Source organism: Numida meleagris, chromosome 2, assembly GCF_002078875.1.
Source record: "Numida meleagris isolate 19003 breed g44 Domestic line chromosome 2, NumMel1.0, whole genome shotgun sequence".
Taxonomy (NCBI): domain Eukaryota; kingdom Metazoa; phylum Chordata; class Aves; order Galliformes; family Numididae; genus Numida; species Numida meleagris.
The window spans coordinates 14,467,575-14,488,648 of record NC_034410.1 but is presented as its reverse complement, the minus strand read 5'-3'; the positions used below and the strand labels follow the sequence as shown (position 1 = coordinate 14,488,648).

Here is a 21,074-nt window from a genome sequence, read left to right as displayed (position 1 = left end):
GACTTTTGATCAGCAAAACAGAAGTGGTCAATAGTTTTGTTTGAAAAGATCTCAAAAAGAGATTTCACTGGTAAATAGCTTGTGGATTTTGAGTATGAAGCTAACTGATTACAGCTATTCTTAGGTACTGGTTTGAAATCCAGTGGAAATCCCCTGCACCTAGCGGGCACTTTCTGACAGTTAGTTCATTTTCAGAAATACTACTTAGAAAGGATGATACAATCTAAGGGCAATCAAAGAGCCCTTGTTTTAAAATTCTGACCAAGATTAAAATATAAATAAGTGTCCCAGTTCAGGTCCGATAACAATTAGTAAACTCATTTTCAATTCCATACGCCTTTGTATATCTGCTTGTTTTCAAAGGTCATTTTCTTCAGTTTATTTATTTTTACCCCAGCTTTTATGGGGTAAAAAAACATTTTATGTTTTTATTCACTGCCTTCCATCACAAGTGACCCCACTGGAAAGTCAAAGAAAGTCTCAGCAGAGAGTCTGTGGATTGTACCAAAGCAAAAGAAAAAGGGAGGGCAAATGGAAAGAAAAAAAAAAAAAGGAAAAAGAAAAAAAAAGATTATTTTCTGTTTGATTATAAAATGCAATTTCATAATTTCATAAGTTTTTCAGGGCTGATAAAATTATGAAGAAACAGCTCCAGCTCTGGGGTAAAGTGCCAGAAAAAATATTCCAAGCCTCAGCCATTAAACAAGAACATTAGCTGTATTTTATATTTTTTACTGATTGCATTTATATTTTTCAGAATTTAACGTGTATCATTCACTGCAATGTTTTACCAACCTTGTCCCCTCTTAAAAAATGCACATGCATTTTCTTTACAAAAGCTTGTAAACAAACATAGCAAAAGCAAAGCCTCTTTTCCTCCCTGCTTTTACAGACACATGCTGAGTAGATCCGCCTCTATGCTCTTCCAGCTGCTGCCGCCAGAAATTGTGAGGCAGTCAGAAGTTGGGGAAACAGCTTTGGTGAAGTCACCAAATCCTCAGGTAATACCAGAAGGCTGCTTAGAGCACATGAGCACGGGCAGAACCTGGAGATCTGGGGAATGGCACAAGCTGGTCAGAGTGAAGTGGGCAGGAAGGCCTTTGAGCAATCACCTCTGTGCAACGTGTGCAGGAATTAGGGCCCCCAGCACCGGAAAAGGGCTGCAGCCTGTTTGATCTCAGCTGCCCCAGCAAATACCTGCTTCCTCCTGCGCTGCACGGAAAGGGAACTGGGGACTGACTCATGCCCAGTGAAGCTTTGAGTATTGCTAGTGATGGGCAAAAGTTGTTTGGGTGAAAGTGAGACCAAGAAACGAAGGGAGAAGTAGAAATGCTGCATATCAGCAGGGGTGCAGAGAGAAGAAAGTGCTGATGGCACTTGCACAGCAGCTGGTAAATCAGCAGATGCCCATCACTCTTAGATACACCTTCTGGCACCACCCAGCTGCCAGTACAAGCAAGAGCCTATGACTGCTCTTGAGTACCCCATGGTGAAATAGAGGAAGGAAGAAACTTGAAAGGAAGGAGCAGAATTAGAAGAAATTCCAGGAAAACGAAATTGGACTTTAAAAGCAAAGGGAAGGCAAAAGAGAAGCTATGTTTCTCAGAGTGTCTTTCCACAACATGCAGAGACTACACATTCGGGATCAGAGGCTCTACAGCAATGCAGCCAAAAGCATCCTATCTCTGCATCCCTGCCAGCTCACTCCCAAAATTATTCAATTTTATTGTAAGATCTTTTTTCAGTCAGATCAATTTCCAGGCAGGAGTGAGAGGGAGATGTGCTCTGCATGGGGAAGGCAGTGAATGTCTGGGACAGAGCAGAGGATTCCTTGTTGCAGCTTTGCAGCAGGGCACACTCATGTGACATCACCTATGCCAGCCCCACCAAGAGCAGTGGCAAGCTGTGGATGTTATTTAACAGCTGTTACTTAACCTTTTCACATACGTATTTAGTTTTTCTCCCTGTGAATCTAGATCCTCCTGCTCTACTGCACAAATATCTCGGGGCATCTCTTAAAGGTTTTGTGCTTAAGAAAATTCATAAATGCAATGAATGAATTTGCATCCCTGGTGGAATAATTGACAAATGCATGCTGTTTTCTGCTGAACAGTTTGAGTTTATTTTTGTGTACAGAACGTGTAGCTGCTCTGTGTTTTATGTTTCATCTCTGCATCACATTAACTTTTGCATTTGATGACTTTATAAAGGCCTGACCTACATTTTGTGGCAGTAAAGCTAGACTGCCAATAAAATGCTCCCAATGACCACATATTTATATTGCTGGTTAAACCTGTGAAATGCCAGTGAGATCACACCGTACTTAGGGTTTTGAAGCGAGCCTTGCTCAGATCTTGCCTTGTGATAAGGAAGCACTGCCTGGTTGCTCTCTGGCTGCTGTGTCCATAGGGGCTGGCAGCTGCCCATGGAGCAGAGCGTGGCTGAGCAGCACTGTGCCCACTGGCAGCACACAGTCTTTGGGGCCTCCTCGCTATCCCTGCAGGCTCAGCCACATTTTGGAAAGATCCTCAGAGGACAGCAAGGTCCTGGTACACCGTGAAACCAAAGCCAGCTCAGCAAGGGCACAGCAGTAGCAGTGACTCTGCTCTCAGTCAGTCTTCCTTTTTTCCTTACCGGTTTCAGTGGATGAAACTGGCTGGAGTGAGCCATTAAGTTCCGAAAATGCTCCTCTACATGGGATATCACTAGATGGCGATCGAAGTTTTCAAATAGAGCCGAGCCTGAGAATTTGCACAAGCTTACAGGTTCAGGCTTTCGCTGCCTGAAACTGACCTGGACTTCTCCACATCTGAAAAAATGTCAGTCAGGGAGAGAAGGAAAGACCTTACATATTGTGTTAATATTGCCCTGTACACTGCTAAAATAAGTGCCTAACTTCTCCCACCTATATATAACCCTATAGGGCAGAAGCTACAGGTTGGGCTGTTACTGGTCATCACCCCCTTTCCCTCCTTCAGAGGAGATAAACCACACTATATTTATATTGGTTTTAAGACACAGAAGCAATGTGCTGGGCTGGGGATGTAAAGGCAGCTGGAGGACCTCCACCTGCCAACATGGCCATGGAAGGAATCATGTCCCATTGTACCTGCTGCAGCTACCTGGGGTTGCCAGCTGGCCTGAACACCACCACTTGCCCAGAGCAGTGTTTGCCATGTCACTCGGGAATAAAAGTGTCCAGGCTCATTCTCAGGATGCATCTCAGCCCTGGCACATCTCTATTCCTGTGGGACAATCCTGCTTGCACGATTAATATTAATTTAGCTTGATGCAAGAAGGTATGTGTATGAGGGAGAATAGAGCAAAAGAAGAGAGGCCAGGAAAAATTAATATTATATGCAGTAAAAATCTTCTGCAGGGAAGTCACTTGCCATTCTGGTGTCAAGCTACTCCTTGGGGATGCTATGGCAGGCGTATCTCCTTCATGTGCTGTAAACGTGATTAACTTGTTTTTCTGTGTAAATGATCCCTATGATTCATTGCTGTCAGGCAATCTGCACAGTTTCAGTTCCAGCTGAATTTTAAAAAGGGTTTGAATAAGTTGGTGTTTCCTGGCCCATCACACACAACTGTGAAATCACACAAGGGTTAATCACTTAACCTGTTCTGGCATATTACTGAAGTTTCTAAGGCCAACAATGTGTGTTTCCCACATGTTCCTGTTTGCCTTCTGCTCTACTGCTGATGGTGGTAGGGAACAGAGATGGCATCCCAAAAGCAGTGTAATCCCTCTGCCTCACAGCAGAGACAGCAGGTCCTGCTGGGGCCAAGAAACTTACGGTAGAATCATTAAGTTTGGAAAAGACCACTAGGATCATGTAGTCCAACCATCAACCCATCATGACCAACTTTTCTGCTGCTCCTCCAGTACCCATATCCATCATCTTCAACATAAACTTCATGGGCTTTCAGGGACATCTTTTGATGGACTTGACATGTGCCTGTGCCTCAGATCTCCGCAGTGACTCAGGAAATGTCACACCCTGTTAAGAGTAGGTCATTGCCTCCCCTGAGTCAGGGATGAATGCAGGCATAGGTAGGGTCTGGTCACCTCTCTGCAGCAAGAATGTAAGTTCTCCCAGTGCTAGGATGCAAAAGCACTTTGCCATTGGCTACATGTCCTTGTACCACCCTCTCAATACTCTTTGTCTGTATCCCCCACAGCCCCATGCCATGCAGTGAGGATCTGGATGAATTTGTGCTCCGTGAGATAAGAAAGAGGAGGCTGCAGTCTAGATGACAGTCTTTTGGTTTCTAACTACTAGCTGGAGCTAAGGGAAATGGGCACCTCAGATGCTTCACTGCCTTCTGCAAATCCTGCTTGCCCACTGTAAGGCTCAGTGAGCAAGATGCTGCTGTGCAGCACCCGGGGAAGTGTGTCAGCAAGCATTTGCTGTGCTGTTATCAGCATCGCTTTGGGGAAAGCCAGTGCCCATCGCTGACAGCCCCTGGAGCTGCTCTGCTGCATTTCTCAGAAATAGAAACCCAAACCACATACCCCCCCACACCCCAGACCATTGTTACTTGGATGCTGCAAGGGCAAAGTGCTAACTTGGCATGATGAATATTGACCCATCTGCTTGGCCTGACTCCTCCCGGAGCCAAGGGTGCTGCCAGGCAGTTCACAGTTGCGGAGGCTTTGCAGAGGAAAGGTCAGGATTGCCTCACTCGCTTCTCCTACCAGTGGAAATACCCACAAATCCTGACAGGCCTGAGGAGCTCAGGCTGACATGGAAAGAAGTCTTCAGCCAAAAAGAGGAGCCCAGGATCAATGCACCCCTCTCCCATCCAAAGCAAGGTCCTGGAGGGGATCTTGAAGGACATGTTAAAACTGCATCCTGACAATATCAGCATATCTGGAAAAAAGAAAAAGGAAAAAAGAAAGTCTCAGAATCTGCAGTGCTCTGATTTGGCCAATCGTAGTCAATGTCAGCATTTTAATATTTAATACCTGCATCGTAACATGCAGCCAGCCTGCAGGCAGGTGAGCCAGCTCTCGCCCTGGGGATGGTTCCTGCCATCACACCAGCTGCTCACTGCAAGCTGCACCAAAAACTCAGATGGAGCTGGGAATTTTAGCCTTTTTTTCATCAGTAGTTTAAAGGAGTACATGTAATTCTCCTTCTTCTGTCACCACCGTTTTCATTTTCATGCTCATTTGAGCTTCTGGTTTCTAGTTGCATCAGAAAACAGAAGTAAAAAAGCAGCAAGAAAGGCCATTCTCAGGGTATTTTAGGTTCAGGCAGGTTCAGGAAGTTTCAGAAACAAAATGGGCATTATGAGATAATTTGGTTTTGCTTAGCTAAACGAAAACCAAACTCTGACACTTATCTATGCCTGTGAACCAGCCACATACTTTTTCCTTGCTCTGAAATAGCTGCTTGGTATCAGCATCCTCAGGGCAGTTCCAGTTTTCATGGAATGATAGATGCATAGAATATCCCAAGTTGAAATGGACCCGAAAGGATCAAGTCTCTACACAGGACCACCCAAAAATCAGACCATATTTCTGAGGGCGTTGTCCAGACGCTTCCCGAACTCTGGCAAGCTTTGCCCAGCAGAAATGTTTCTGGTAATGATGTTTCTCTTTTCAGTAGGAAGTCTTGTCAGGAGGTCTTAAAATACTTAACAATTCTCATTTTGCCAAAGTAAGAGCTGACAAACATGAGATTTTCTGAACAGGAGGCTGAACCTTACCTGCCCAAGCTCATGCTCTGTTGCTGGGATAGAGCCTAGGCAACCTCTGTCCTTACACAGGCAGTATTATTTCATGTTTTCCTTCAGGAAGAAGGCTTGCTTTAGTAAAAATAATGACTGTCTCCTTTTCACAGTCAGTTCAGTACAGATTTGGTGTTAGCCTGTGGGCAGGATGGGGAGGTGAGAGACAGATCTGATGATGTACTGCACACTTCTTGCAAAGAAGGATGATGGCTTTTTCTGCAGAGCAAACGTGTTTTCCAACAACAACACAAAGTGTGGAATTGAAACTGAAAAGATCATTTAGGAGCAGTGAAAGGCTTTAGATTTTATTTTGTTACACCACATGCCTGTGAGGAACTCATACTGGAATAGATCAGTACAGAGCAGGTTATGGAAGATGCTTGAAGGGATGGAGTTTTAGGTGATGTCCGGTGTAGTTTTTTGGCCACAGAAAAGGGTTACATAGTCCTGGCTGCACACTGAAAACAAACAGATATATTAAGATTTTGTGCTTTAAGGACACTCTGGGGATATAAGACCTTAGAGAGACATCCACAAAATGAAATCTATCCAGCTGAAAAACTGAGCTTTGGGGTCTGAGCTAGATTCAGGATGCTTCAAGTTAAATAAATAAAATAAATAATTAAAAAAAAAAGTCTGTCTGGGCAGAGAATTATTCGTGCAGCTTGTAGTCTGTTATCTGGGCAGCCTACCATTCAGCTCCAAGTTTTAACAGTTGAAAAATGCTTATGCTTGTTCTGCCTAGTCCTACTAGACAGGAAGAGGGAAATAAGATAGAGTGGGAGATACAAGAAGAATGTGTGTCAAGGAGAAAGGAAGTAGTCATGCTGATAAAAACACTTATTAAGGAAACATTACGGTAAATGAGAAAATGCTGCCTATTTCCACTAATGTGTTGATGACAGACAAAAAGAAACAATAACAGCAATAAAAAAAAATCAAGAAACTGAGAAGCATTATACATAAATGTAAGCAGCCCAGGTAATAAAATAGAAGAAATGAGGAGAACCTTGATCTTCTGATAAAAGACATGAAATCAGCTTGTACGGTATAACAGCAGGGAGAGTGTCTCTCAGGGTTGCACGTTCAATGGAGGGCAGGAAGCAGAATGGTACTGGGGTGGTGATGGAAATCATGCCTCACTCTAGGAACAGGAGAGAAGCAGTTTTGATCTGTGTTTGTTGGACTGGTCATTGAGAATTTTGTATTGTGATAGCAATCTTAAATATGATTACAGCAGAGGTAATAATGACAATTTTGGAGAAGAACTTCAGCTCCTGTGTTACTGAATGGGCACTACAATGGCCCACCGATCCTTGGAGGTGTTAGCCAGCAGGCTTTTCTCCTTGACTTGATGAGCCGCAATGTATGGCAGCAGTTCTGCTGCAGAAGCAGACATGTGCCTGTCATGAGACTGTGGCACATGTCCCCACACATTCCAGACATGTGGGTGGTCAGCCGTCATATGCCAAAGAGGTCACTGGCTGCATGCATGGACATAGGAGAAAAAAAACACAACGTCCTTGATAGCCAGAGTGGCAGAAGGGGCTGTGGGCTGGCAGGACCTTCCCCTGTCCAGGTGTAAGTGGCAAGCTTATCGAGAATCATAGAATGGCTTGGGTTGGAAGGGACCTCAAAGATGATCCAGTTCCAAGACCTCTGCTGCAAGCAGGGTTACCAGCAAGCAGCTAGATAAGATTGCCCAGGGCCCCATCCAGCCTGGTCTTAAAACGCCTGCAGGGATGGGGCATACAAAACGTATAAAAAGGGCAACCAGGGGTCTTTGCAGTTCCTAGTGGACCGCAGAATAAATTTTGAATCTCTCCAGTGCTTCTGGATGAAAAATGACCTCTTTTAAAATTGAAATCTGGTCTGAAAGGCCACCCGTGGCTTCAAATCGTACCGAACAATCGATTTGCACTGGATCAACATCAGCCAGACTTTTTCCAGTTTTCATTCAGTCCTTGAGAACTCCCTTCAACTCATCCTTCTGGAAGTTCACTGGTAGACAACTTCTTGGAGTCCCGTCATGGCTGCACTTCTGATGATTCTCAGTGCTCTCCTCCTCATCAGATGAGGACGATGAGGAAAGAGGTGGTGAGGACGTAGTATAATGGTTGTGGGCTGCATGTCTCTGTCTGTTAGGCTTTTTGCTGTCATCTGTTGAGCCACTGCTTTGTGGACCAAGTAGCAAATGCAGAATCTATTTGGGAAAATGCCCCTCAAGAAAAAGAAGTCTGGGAAGGCTCCATCCCTGATGGGACAAGTTAATGAGCTTTCAGGTGCAAGCAGGAAACTACAGAAGCTTGGAAAAGGGACTGAGCAGCTGGGGTCATGCCTTGGACATCTTACAGTGCAAGAAGAAAGTGAGAGCGGTCATGAAGCAACAAAAGCAGCTGAGGAACATCAAAACAAAGAGCAAAGCGTGGGTTAAGTGAAGTGGAGAAAGAACTCACCACAGGAACCTTCCTCTTTTGTGCAAGGTCTGTGTGCTGCATGATGCGGCAGTGCTGGGGGTGTTGCACAAACCAGCAAGACTGTGCAGACATTTTCCCTGACAGTGTTTTTGCTACATCCTCCCAGTTTGTTGAAGTTTACCTCCAGTATCTAGGGAAGTCTAGGCATAATGGAAAAAAAAAAAAAAAAAAAAGAGGAGGAGCCCTGAGACATGATGTAGGCCAGACATCAGCTGATCAGGCACAGGACTTGGGTTCCTAAGCCCTTTTTCAGACCTGGCTCCAGACACGTTCCTCCTTCAGGCTCTCAGGAAATCCCCCAGCTTCAACTGTTTAAGATAAAACTAAGGTAGATGTCCCAGAGTAGAGAGAAGCACCTGAAAATGTAACAGAAGAAAGTGTTTTTCTCTGCATTCAAGTGAAGCCTGAAAGTGCTTTTCAAACTCAACTTTCCACCCTGCCAGCTCATTTCTACACTGTTCTTGTGCACAGAGAACATCAGCCCAACAGCCTCAGCTTTTCCAAGAAGGTTGTTAATGACAGCACAAAATGGAGGCATTCCCCATAGTGGGGTCACCGCCCCATCTCCACCTTCATGCCCAAGGGCTGGCATGGGGTGGTGATGGAGAGTTAATCCCCAGCTGCTCTGGGGAGCAGGGCCGGGAAAAGGAGCTGGGGAACTTCCTGTGAAGAGGCCCCTACCTTGCGTGATACAACAAGTCAGACAAGGTGGTAACTCTCCCTTCCAGCCTGAAGGTTTCTGAACCACTTCCTCCCCATCTCATGCGTTCTCACTGTTTGTTTTGCTCCACACCAGAGCTCCCCCTGGACCTGCAGCCTCAGAGCTGGGTGCCTGTGGTGAGCTCTGCAGCTGGGCATCTCCTGCGTCCCACAGGGACTGCACAGAACCCCGCTGGGGAAAGCCCCCGGGGCTGGGGAACCACAGTGCAGGGCAGAGAGCACAGAGGAGAGGATGATGCTCTTGGGCACCGGCCTTTCCTTCCCCACCCTGTGAAAGATGAGATGAGCTCAGGCACAAATAAATAGTCACTACACTGTGCTTGGCTCCCAACAGCAAGGAAATAAGTAGAAGCAGCTAGAAACCCTTTATAACTGGGGGTGAACGCAGGAAGATATCCCATCCCTGGCACTGTGCCGTGCGGTCGGCAGTGTGATGCTGGGAACAGCTGAAGTGAGCCCGGGGGGGCTGCAGGGCTGTGAAAGAGCCGACGTGCGGCTCCCTGTGATGGGAAGCTACATGGAGCTCATTGCCAGAGGGAACATAGCTCCCAAAATACACGTGGCTATGCGCTGTCCCAGCAGACACGCAGCAGGCACTATCTGCCTGGAGTTTCTGAAGAGCGTGCCTGGGTCTGCAAGGAGGAGGGGCAAAGTGGAGTCCGGATGAGATCTGTTTCACAGAAAAAAAAACAACCTGTGTGCATTTTATAGATAAATGCATTAGGCAAACAAATACAGCTGGACTACACTCCGTGTCTTTCTCAATTTCTGCCTTCCTGGTGCCCTTTGGGTGGATGCATCACCCTATGGCCTTGACTCATGAGATGGCAGTGGAACGACTGTTTGGATTTACTGCCGCATTCTGAGAGAAGAGCTGGAGGCACTGACACTGCTGGGAAAGTGGAAATAAATTATCTCTCACCCTTCCGCTCCCTGTGCCAGCACACTCTGCATGGTGGGGCTGCTTGGCGCTGGCTCACAGGCAGTGCAGGATCCGTCCCATGGTGGCCAGCTTCCCCGGGTACTCAGGATGGGAGCTGGCCCCAGCACAGACCAGTCCTGCTCTTCAGCTCGTTTTGGTGACACCTTACAAGTGTTGACAAGTCTTGTCCTGCACCAGAGGCTTGGACACTTCCAGGCTTTCTGCCTGGTTCCTCTCCCAGCAAAATTTCCCTGGCAGGGGCTGTAAGGAGGAAGGTATCACAGGGCTTGTGCTTAGGTGATTATTGCTACCTGGAGAAGTACTGATGTCTTGTGGTCCCTTCTCCAGCAACCCTGAAGGAGAGGGGATAGCAGATAACTGAGCCTGTGGGCAAGGGGCCCCATGGCCATTGCGCACGTCCCTGCCCCACAGCACATCAAAGGATGCCTATATGGGGGAAAAAAAAAGCTTCCTTCTGTTGTTTTTCCTTAGGAATAGCCTGGAGAGACAGGGAAGAGAAGACCCGTTGTCACAGGAAGGTGGACATGATAGAAGCCATTCCTGTGACCTGGCAAGGCAAGGTGTCAGAGCACTGGTGAGCAAGCCAAGGAGGATGGATCTCACTTCTTGGGCAGATCAGCCAGATGTGAGCATGCAGGCTGCAGGGAGACAAGGTCTGCCACAGCTTTTATCCCAGCCTCTGCTCTCCACCAAAACTGTGGGTCAGCAGGCAATGGGGTGCTACACAGCTCAGCCTGCCCTTGCTGCCTGCAGCCTCCCAACACTGAGGCCAGGCAGAGAGCAGGAGGTGTCACAAGTCCAACCTCTGCTCCACACAAGGTGACTGTGAATCAGGACTGGTTCTTCATGGCCTTGCACTTTCACACTTCAAAAATTCATCACTGTATCTGTCAAAATACCAGTTTGCAAGCATAAGGTATCTGGCTTTATCAATTAGACTGGAAAATATGCATGCAATCTTATGTACCAGTTGGTTGCTGGTGTCTTCAAAAGCCAGGTGTGAAGCTGTTATGTCATGGCAAGTGTGTGACTTCAGAGAAACAGTCAGAGCCTCGTGGGCTGGAGCTGGTGAGAGGAGCACCCGGCAGGGATGCTGCTGGGCTGAATCACCTTAGCACAACGATATTCAGTTGCTGCACATATTTCCCTGGTGCTTAAACTCTGCCTCATTTTGTAATCTTTCTGGGGCAGAGGTGATGTGGTCTGAGACAGCATGTGCAAGCAGAGCACCACAATATCACTTCTGAGAAGACAAAATGTCTTCAGAAGACATCTTCAAGTCTTCTGGTGCCAGTTGCTCCTGTGAGCACCTTGACTGCCATGATGGCTTTTCATGTAGCATCAGTTCACTAAAACCACTTCCTAAATATAGATAAGACCTTTCCTGTTTAAAAGGGCACGATGAAGTACTGAAGTATCACTAATGCAAGACCTAGAAGGAAAGTACCAACTGAAATATAAGTGCTGAGCACATAAAAAGTTGAAGTCTAAGAGAAAGCCAGTTCTGGCTTACGACTGAAGTTTGCAAGGAGTGCCACACTGCCTTGCCCGAATCCAGGATTTTCCTGCTTTCCCAGGACACTGAGGCATGAATGGCCCGTTGCCCACCATCTCCATCAGGCCTTCCCAGCTTGTTTCATCCCCCGGCTGAATGGGCTTTGTGAGTATGTTGGGTCTTCTTCCACATGGCCTCAAGAGGTCCCTTCCAACTTCAGCCATTCAGTGATCCTGTCATTCTCAAGCCCATGGAGAAAATACCTTGCTTGTGCTACCTGGAAGCATGCATGAGAAGAGACTCATGCCCACGGGCAGCCTACTCTGCGGGCTGCCAGTCGGTTCTCTCCTCTGCCAGCAGATGAGCAGTGCGTGGACACCTGCTGACAGGCACGCAGGCCAGGCACACACCAAGTCTGACTGCTGGTGGCTGAATGCGCAGCACTGCCCAAGTGCCTGCCCACTAAATGCCATCTGGATGTCACCCCACACTCATCACCAAGGCAGGAATGTTCTGGCCCCATGTACAAGTTAATGGGTGCAGGAGGAAATACCAGGCCTCTCCGTAAGGTATGCACGCACAAGGACACACCTCGAGGCTTCCTCCTTCTATCTCATTTCTGCCTTCTTATCAGACGTGTGCTTATTCATGTGCATTACATGGACGGTGAAGAGATGCTTCTGCAGTTAATGCTGGAGACTTGCTGCAAAGCTGGAAAACAAATCCTGGCTGTGGTAGCAGTTGCATAAAAGTACAAAGTGAGCCAGAACTTCCTGAGCCTTTTGTCGTTATTTGTGTCATTTCCCTTCCCTGAAATGTTGCTCTTTTGGCAAGATGAGTTCTTGGTGTGTTGCAGCCAAGGACGTTTTCGTATTTCTGTGGGGAAGTCAGCCTGCCTCCAAGGGGTAGCCTGGCTTGCTTGAAAAGTTCTTATCTGATGCATAAGTTGTTTCGGTCTTCCCTGAAAATAACCCAGTGTGTATCTGGAAATGGCTTATGGCTAACTGAGTGAGACAGTGACACCTGTGGTACCAGGGGAGAGTGAGTGATGTGGGAAGGGAGAGCCGCTGGCAGGGGTGATGGGAAAAGCCTGGCAGTGGGAATTCTCACACTCATTTTGAGGACTTCCTCTTGCCACAGATGAGCTCACCTTCCCGCAGCGATACCACCCTGCTGCCCACGTTGCACGGGGACTGCCAGCTGTGGGAGTCGCGGGGTGGCCGCTTGTCTCCTCCCCGTGAGTCACTGTGCCCCAGCACCGGGCAGCAGGGCTGTTCCTGAAGCAGCGTGTGCACAGCCCAGGATCGTAATGAGCCACTCCCATGGTCTGTCTGGAGTTTTGGGCGTTGTTGAGTTTTGTTGGCACGCAGTTTATAAAGGACTTGTTTATGCATTGCGCCAATTATTAGCTTCTGATGGGGATGGTTTTAGAAGTGCACCTTGCTGAGCTTTCCTGTAAGAGAAGAGAAATGGGTACTCTGGCTCCAAACAGTGCTTTGGTGCTTGTTTAGAGGGAACAGTTATCAGAGAAGCCAAGCAAGAAAACCCTTATTTCTGCATCATTCAGCTGCTCCTGCAGGGCTTTGAGAGCGGGGAGCTCAGCATGGCTCCAGGTGTCTCCTAAGCTGCTGCAAGCTGCACGCATGGGGAAGCTCTGCAGAGGACAGCGGTGGAGGCCTCGCTCTCAGGTTGATCTCAGGACAAGGAACCTTGACTGATGGTTCTTCTGTTCCTATTGCTAGCTGCAACCCAGAGACATGTGTTCTCTACATGCTGAATTTCCTTTACAGCTACCGTCAGTCTCCTCTCAGGAGAAAATGAAATGACACACTAGGCATTAGCACAAAGGCAACCTGTTTGCAGAATCCCACCACGTGGGGCACGCCAGCCATCCCCCTGCATGGCAACGTTCCTACCACTCCTTGTCATTCCTTCCCCATCATCCCTCCACCTCCACTGCTCCAAGTGCACGAGGAACAACCACTGTGGATACCCTTGAGAGATACGGGATGCAGTCCATCATTCTAGAGAGAAATCCCTGCTTTGCTGCAGCCTGCAGCTCACCCAAAATATCATCCTCAGCTGTTAGAAAGTTCTCAGTGCCAGCAGCACTGCTTGGTGTTTAGTTTACCTGAACAGCCACTTGTGGGTTACGCACCAGGCATCTGAAGTGATGTTCATCATACAGGAAGATCACATTAAAAAACAACCAAAAATTCAGCATAACGCTTTTCAAGCAATAGTAGAAGTTCCCTCGCACCCTTTAATTCTGACATGTACCTCACTGCTGCAGTATCTTCGCACTTGATAAGCACTTGCATAACATCTAGCCCTAAACCCAACTGGTTTAGGGTTTTTTTTTTTTGCAGAAATTACCATCAGAACTTAAGTGCCGTGCGTTGCACACAACTGCTGTGTAAGATTCAGGCAGACCAGAAGGAGTGTTGTGTTCCAAGAGTGAGATTTTGTCAGAAGCACCAGTTGTCTGTTCTGAGTCCAAAATCTGTTACCACCACCCTCCCTCCACCCAACACTTCAGCACGTGGAACAATGCACGTAGCAGAACTGGGACGTGGAAGGAGACATACAGGGACACAGCCCCACACTGCTTTCAAAGAGAAAAGAACACGGCGACCACTTCTCAAGGCACTGAGCTGGATTTATTCATTTGACCATATCAGTATCAAACTGGAAATAATCTGTTCAAGATTACATGTTAGAAAGGAGCAGCATTAAATAATGGATGTATGAAAAAAGAGACTGTGCTTCAGAAAAGATTCAGTGTACAACATACATAGTATGCCATTGTAACAAAAATGCTTAAAAAGAGTCATCCTAAGCATCAAAGAGAGTTTTATAAAAGTTTACGGTCTCATCCCATGGGATGTACAGAACTATGCAGTTTGCATAGTTTTACTATCATCCAAAACATCGTGTTTCAAATGTATGAGGCACAGCAAGAACAATATAATTCCATTTCCATAGGAACATAAACACAGCTTGTCACTAATGACACGCTTTCCAAACCGTAGCGCTCACGCCAATCATACACAAGTTTAAAGCATTAAAAAGCAAGAGTCTGGAGATTGCCCACTGTTACCAATATGAAATAACACTTGCCCTACCCTTGAAAACTAGCTGAGATATCCTTGCAACAACGAAAGCAGGTGGAGCTAAGGCCAACTTGCTGTGCCACTCCCAGAGCTAACAGATACAGCCAGATACTCCCTCTGCCCAGGGAGCAGGGGGACAGGGAAGATAGAAAGCTAAAACATACCTGTAACCAAGTGATGCTTTGACTCCAGAGACACCTGATAGAAACTAGCTCGGCTTAAGGAAGCTCCTGATTTACACTGAGAATGACCAGAGACTGGCCAGGTTTCAAAGACTGAACAAAGACTTTTTTGGGGAAAGTTTTCACTAAGGACAGCTCAGATAGACCAGATCTTATGGCCCTCATGCTCTTTTTTTTTTTTTATGGCAATACTTGCAAGCATATCATATAAGCTTTACAAAAGTGTAAGGCCCAGCACAGGAGGGTCCCCCAGAATAAGACATTCCCTGCAGTGTTCTTTTTGTCGTCTTCTTGTTGGTCAGCCAGTAGATGCACCAATACCATTGCTTGAGATCAGCTTATTAGAGCCCCTAAGGGCTTAGCTTAATCATCTGTGCAATTATAAACTATTCACATTTTACACCTTACAATGGCGATATTTTTATGTACAAATTTGAAAAACAAGTCTTAAAATCAAGTTTTAAGAGGTAGAGGTCCATTTCTGACCTGCTGATATGTTACTGGGTCAGTCATATTCTAATGCTGGTGGTGCCCTAACAATATTGAAGTAACCAGCAAGAGCTCCAAGGTCTATGTAAAGTGATCTTTGCCTCTTTACCAGGTCCGACTCTTCCATGCTCCCAGTACACAGCGAAGAATCTAAAAAGAAAAGACGCAAAGCGTGACATTATTGCACAAATAGCTGCATCAGTGCAATTTCATAGTTACAAACATTACTGGAATAAATTAGCCTAACAGTTGCTTTTATTTATTTGTGCTTTAGAAAGCTTCATTTTTAAAGCCAATATAAAATAAATCTCAAATAAAATAACATGAAAGATAACAAATCAACCCATAAATCCAGGGCAAGGATTTGCAAACAGTAAGTGTGCTCAGTTGCTACAAAAAATCCTGTCCGCTGGCACAGCTAGACAGAGCTTCCTCATTCTCTGAGCCACTGTGCTAAAGGAGAGTTTGGTACAAGAAAAAACTCCTAGTTTTCTGACAATCGAGAATTCCCCTTCATTACAGGGGACTTTTCATTTAAATAAATGACATCCTCTTTGTGACAGTATAGAACAAACCTGGGACTGTCTGTCTCCGATTATTTTTTTTCTTTTAAGCCAAGGTCTGAAGAAACTTTGCAGCTGCAGAACTCCCCTGAATACTTGTACAATGAGTGTCCTGGAATCTCAGGCACCTAAATTAGAGTTCCAGTGTAATGGCCAAATATTCTTTCATCTTCAAAAGAATTGACTGAGATAGCCTGTGCCCGTCATAGGATTATGCACCCACGAGGCAAAATCCAGAAGAGCGGCACCGCTATAGATGTAAAGGCAGCGATTACTTTAAATGTTTCATTTCAACATTTACTCATTAGAGCATCCAAAATTTTGCACAGGTATCTCTTCAAATAATTATTGCAATTAAATGAACCACTTGTCTGAGCTCATTTTATAAATGCCCTTTATCAAAATGATCCTAACATATTTTAGAAGTAGGAGAAAAGCATTTTGAAGCCTGCTAGCAAGTTGCTGACACCAAAATTCCCTTGAGCTTGATACTATCTGAGGCCACACTGACTTGTTTGGGTTTTTTTGTTTGTTTGTTTGTTTTTTAACTGGTTCATATGTCATCCTTCATAGAGCAATTATCAACGCACAAGGGAGCTGAATTCTATCCTACAGTCATGACTGTTTTTAAAACAAAGGGCTTGTGCTGTTGACAGCATCATTACAGTTGCTATTTTGTGTGTGTCTTATCTTCAAGGAGGCAAAAAGTATTTCGTTTCGTGGCAGTTGTTGAAACTTTGCTCATTGAAAGACAAATCACTGGCATAAATAAAACACCTGTAATAAAGGGATGAATTAAGACAACTTGAGACAGCAATCTGTACTTCATGAAAATCTGCCCCAGGTGACTGCCAAGGCCTTGAGCCAATCCTTCTGGAGCTGCAGAATTCAGGCTAAGTTCTTCAGTTGAAGTCAATGAGTGTTTTACATAACACCTAATGAGTGCTGGGTCTGACCTCATCTGATCGGGATTTCTACTGATCTCCTTCCAGAAGCTTTTTGAGTTCACCTCCTTTCAAAACACTTAGTCAAGTCAAAGTTTGACACAATGTAAAATCTACAAAGTGCAAGGTAATGCTGATATTATTTACCTGTGATGTTTTCTGGCAACTGCAGCTCCTTCCTTGCAAGTAGTCTTTTCCTTTCAAACAACGCTGAGTCCAAACTCTGGCAACGTGGCTGGTCTTCTGGGGGTGGGTGTAGGGCTTCATGTTTCAGTAACTCTGCCGCAGACAGTCTGTGGTTAGGATTCCTTTCTAGAGCTGCTTCTAGCAACTCCCTCATGGAAGTGCTACAGTCTTCAGCAATGTCCTCTAAAGGGGGAGCTTGTTTGTGTATCTGTTGGAATAATAATAATAAAAAAAAAAGACCATTGAAACAGTTACACCAAAAACAATGGAAAAAGTAGTCACAGATAATGAATGGTGGTCTCAGAATTCCTCACTTACAACTTAACACCTCTCCAAGCTAGTATAATGAATTAGAACATAATACGTACCACAGAAAATACACCTTTTTTAAATCAGATTTTATCATAAATTTTAAAACTCAAAGCAACTCCAAGAAAGTATAAAATCCAGTGCAATGCAAATTCACCAGACTTCTGTACCACAGTATGTGAACTACAGAATCAAGCTCTGTTTTTATCTGCAGCAAAACAGACCAGCAGCAGGACCGAGATGGACTTGCTCCAATCAAGTTTCACCCTGTTCTAGCAGGAAGCCCAAGGCCTGTCAACTTGTAACAAAACCACAGAGATTACTCCAGCTCAGCTTCTGCCTTCCTCTACATGATCAAAACTCCCTTCTTCACTCCCTCCCCCAGAGCAAAAAGGATGATATCATCATCTAACAAATATTTTGATAGTCTTTATATGACTGAAGCTTTCCCAACAAGAGTACAGGAACCCCTTCAATGGAAGCAGAGAGATGGCTTTTCTAAGGGCACTCACAATATAGAGGTAGGATGGATATGCAGAACGAGGATATCTGTTCACCCAGGGCGGAATGCCAGTTTGCATGTGAATAATAGTAGCTCCCATGCTGTAGATGTCCGCTTTGGTTGTGTGGCCTCTGCACAGGATAACTTCGGGGCTCATGTAAATCTGTGAAGAATAGCCAAAAAAGATTAATTAGCAGTGGAAAACAATAAGCAAAGACCAACCATGATGTGTTGCGATTTGAAACACACACATGACAAATCCCTCTGGTACCTGCAGCCTAGAGACCAAGGACCAGCTGGGGAACAGATTTTCTGCTCTCTTACAGTGAACAATACACAACTGTTTGGGCAGAACTGGCTTTGTTAGTCTTCTCTCCGCTCATTATCCAATAACCTGCATGGTGGGGCACTACCCTAAGAAATGGGGCAGCGAGGCACAAGCCAGGTGTAAGGCAGGGCACAGATTAAAAGCCAGTTCCTGCTGTGTGACATTTCCCCAGAGCAGCTGTTAAGGAAAGCGTCTCTCTCCCACTTCTTTTTAAATCAGAAATCACTAAAACCTAAAACTAATCCCTGAACCAGAAATTCCTCGCCTAAACCAAGTTATGGTTTCCATCTAAACTTTTCACGGAAAAGCTGAGATTTGTCAGAGCAGTAGAAGCCCTCTGAGGGCACCTCCCTGCCAGCTGAGCTGGGGTCAGGTGAACTGGGGTGTGAGGCACTGCCTGCCCACCGCTGCCATGCACTGGGCCATGTGCAGGGGGAAGGTTTCAACACAAAGCTGTCCCGGTCGCTCCTGGTTTCCACTTTTCCCTCACCCAATTGCCCTCTAAAGGAGCCAAACAGATCTTTAATTAGTTCAAGTCACCCTGCCACAAAGAATCACATTAAAAGCCATTAATTGACACAAGGGCAGGAAGTTGCATCATCGCCCCATTGCTGTCCTGCTCGCTACTGCAGAGTGAGAATGGCCGCAAGGCTCACGCAAATAACATGGGATATTTCCCAGTAAATCACACATCACATCTGCAACCAGAGCTGTGGATTGGAAGCATGTGCACAGGAGCAGGTCAGGAGCTTCTACTGACTTGTGTCCATTGCCTTCCTCAAAGCTAAAGTAGGAGACACCTGCCACACTTAAGCCTCATAAAGAGCAAAGAACAGAATCCCACTTTTACAAAACAAGTAATTACAAGTGCATACAATGTAAACAATGCAACTGCAGTGAATCTGTACAGCTACTTTCTTGAGGAATAAGGATGCTGGAAGTACAACCTGCCTGCAGTTACAGTCAGAGTATGATAAAGGTCAAGACACACCCTGATTGCACAAGGATGAAAAGCAAACATGAGCTGTGCACCCACACTGTGATTTCAGACTGATTTCATCTGGCCTTAAGCTCAGTAGCCACCAAAGCGGGCAGCCGAACCCCAGATCCCATCCCATTGCCACTGCTCTCTGCTGCTGGGCTGGTAACCCAGCTATATCAGCCCTATTTTTTTTTTTTTTTTTTTAAACACTGTGCTAGTTTTAGTTTAGCGTTCTTGCAAATTAACCACACCCTCAACATTTAACTAACCTCAGCAGTATTTGCAACTGAAGCCTGTGCAATTTAACAAAGTGACAAGCATGGCAGAATGCGTAGCTAGTGCCTAGACCCTCAGAGGAGAAAGGTAACTCCAACTGTGGCCTCATGAGTGGAAACCAGCCCCAGCCAGTACAGGTGCAAGAGGAGCCAAGCAATTCCTATGAAGGAATCTGCATGGCAGCAATACAGCCCTAACAAGGGGAGGTCATTACACAGCCACGTGCAGAAACAGCCTTCCTGGACAGCTGCACCACTTCTTAAGGCTGTGTAACAGAGGCGTAAAGCTGAGGAAGGAGGACTTTGGAGCAAGAGACGACATCTTACATGGAAAAAAAACGATGAGAGAAAATGGCACTATGAAACTGAAGAAGACATTTGCAAATGACTGGCCTCCACAAAGCTCAACATGAGTGCTGTGGGTCTTGTGAGCACAAAAACTCAAACGCTAGCATTCATGATGTTCCTGTAAGTCTTTGACTGGAATTTGAGCATCTCCTTTCCTGGTAATCTCTCCACAGCCTCACTCGTCACCCACCATGCTGCGGCAAAGCACCAGGATGGCCAGTTCTGAAAACCAGCTGCCTTTCTACACCACTCTGTAGGATACAGCACACACCAGGACCCTGCATGTTTTAGGGCTGCGTGGACTGACTGCTTTCTGTGGGCATGACTGCAGGTGCTCAACAGTGCAAACTCGTTTTTCTTTCTGAAAGGGAAGAAGTGTTTTTTGCAGTTGTGCTTCCCAACATTAACTTGACCTGTCCTCCAGCAGCCAGGATTGGACCATCACCTGCTTCACAAACCTGCAAAAAAAACCAACTCTATCCTTGGGAAATTCTGTTCCAGGGCTTCCATCTCTTTTTTTTTTTAATATTTTTTTTTTTAATACTTATTAATGGTGTGCACAGGCACACACAAATAATCAAAGCACATACACTGAATGCCAGAAAGCGCATTACTTCCAATACAGTAAGCATTTTAAACTCTTAACTCCTCTGACCAGACAGCCAACACAAACAAATGCTTGAGTATTTCCCTAAATATCCTGAAAACAAAAACAAACAAGATTGGTGTTCTGTGAAATGGGAGTTTATCCTACCCTTCCAAGGAAGCGAGATGCTCGTATGTCAGAGGAGATACATGAGTATCTCTTCCAAACACATGCCTATGCTGTGGAAGAGCATCAAAATATAAGTGCCAGCTGCTTGGCTGGAGTGTTTCCTGTAAACAGCCTCCTCTGGCAACAGAGAGCAAGCAAAGGCCCATTTGCAGCAGCTATCCAAGCTAATTGCTGCTGCTTGGCTGTTTGCTAAACAGCCAGTCTGGAAACACTTCGGTATGAGAGTACTCAAGTGGTGAGCAGGACTTCTCCGCGTGTTCGGAGTCCAAGTCATTGAGAATGCCTCCTTTGCTGTAACACCTAAGCATTTTACCAGATAATCATCAACCACACAGTACATAACCCCCATAGGACATGAGGACTATACACATGGGAAACACTAAAGAACCCACGGGTTTGTTGTTTCTGTGGCTTCAAAGGTGTGCTGAGCAGGTCACCCTAGTCGACAGCTGGTATCTCAGGAGAAATCTTTGACAGAGCAAAGAACTAAATTCCAGTCCAAAGCATCCCTGACCAGCAGCTGATGCACTGCAAACCACCCTCCCCAGCACACTGTTCCTTTGTTTGGCTTCAGAGCATCCTGACTTCCTCCTTGACTTCAAGTTGAATAATCACTAACAAGTGGGACAGCAGAGAAGCTAACACGGCTTTCAAAGTGTCACACCTGACTCTCCACTCAGCAAGTTCCCCTCCCCCCCCCC

At 45.8% G+C, this 21,074-nt stretch overlaps 1 protein-coding gene across 2 annotated transcripts in view; it reads right to left on the bottom strand.

Annotated features, from left to right (window-relative positions):
• MAP3K8 (mitogen-activated protein kinase kinase kinase 8) overlaps positions 14,019-21,074 on the bottom strand; it is an 18,745-nt gene continuing 11,689 nt past the window's right edge. For both annotated transcript variants that reach the window (XM_021386296.1, XM_021386297.1), the window contains exons 7-9: positions 17,676-17,828; positions 16,816-17,062; positions 14,019-15,311 (exon numbers count right to left, since the gene is read on the bottom strand). In XM_021386296.1, coding sequence (XP_021241971.1) covers positions 15,178-15,311; positions 16,816-17,062; positions 17,676-17,828 — 534 coding nt within the window. In that variant the 3' untranslated portion in view covers positions 14,019-15,177. The remainder of the gene's footprint in view (positions 15,312-16,815; positions 17,063-17,675; positions 17,829-21,074) is intronic.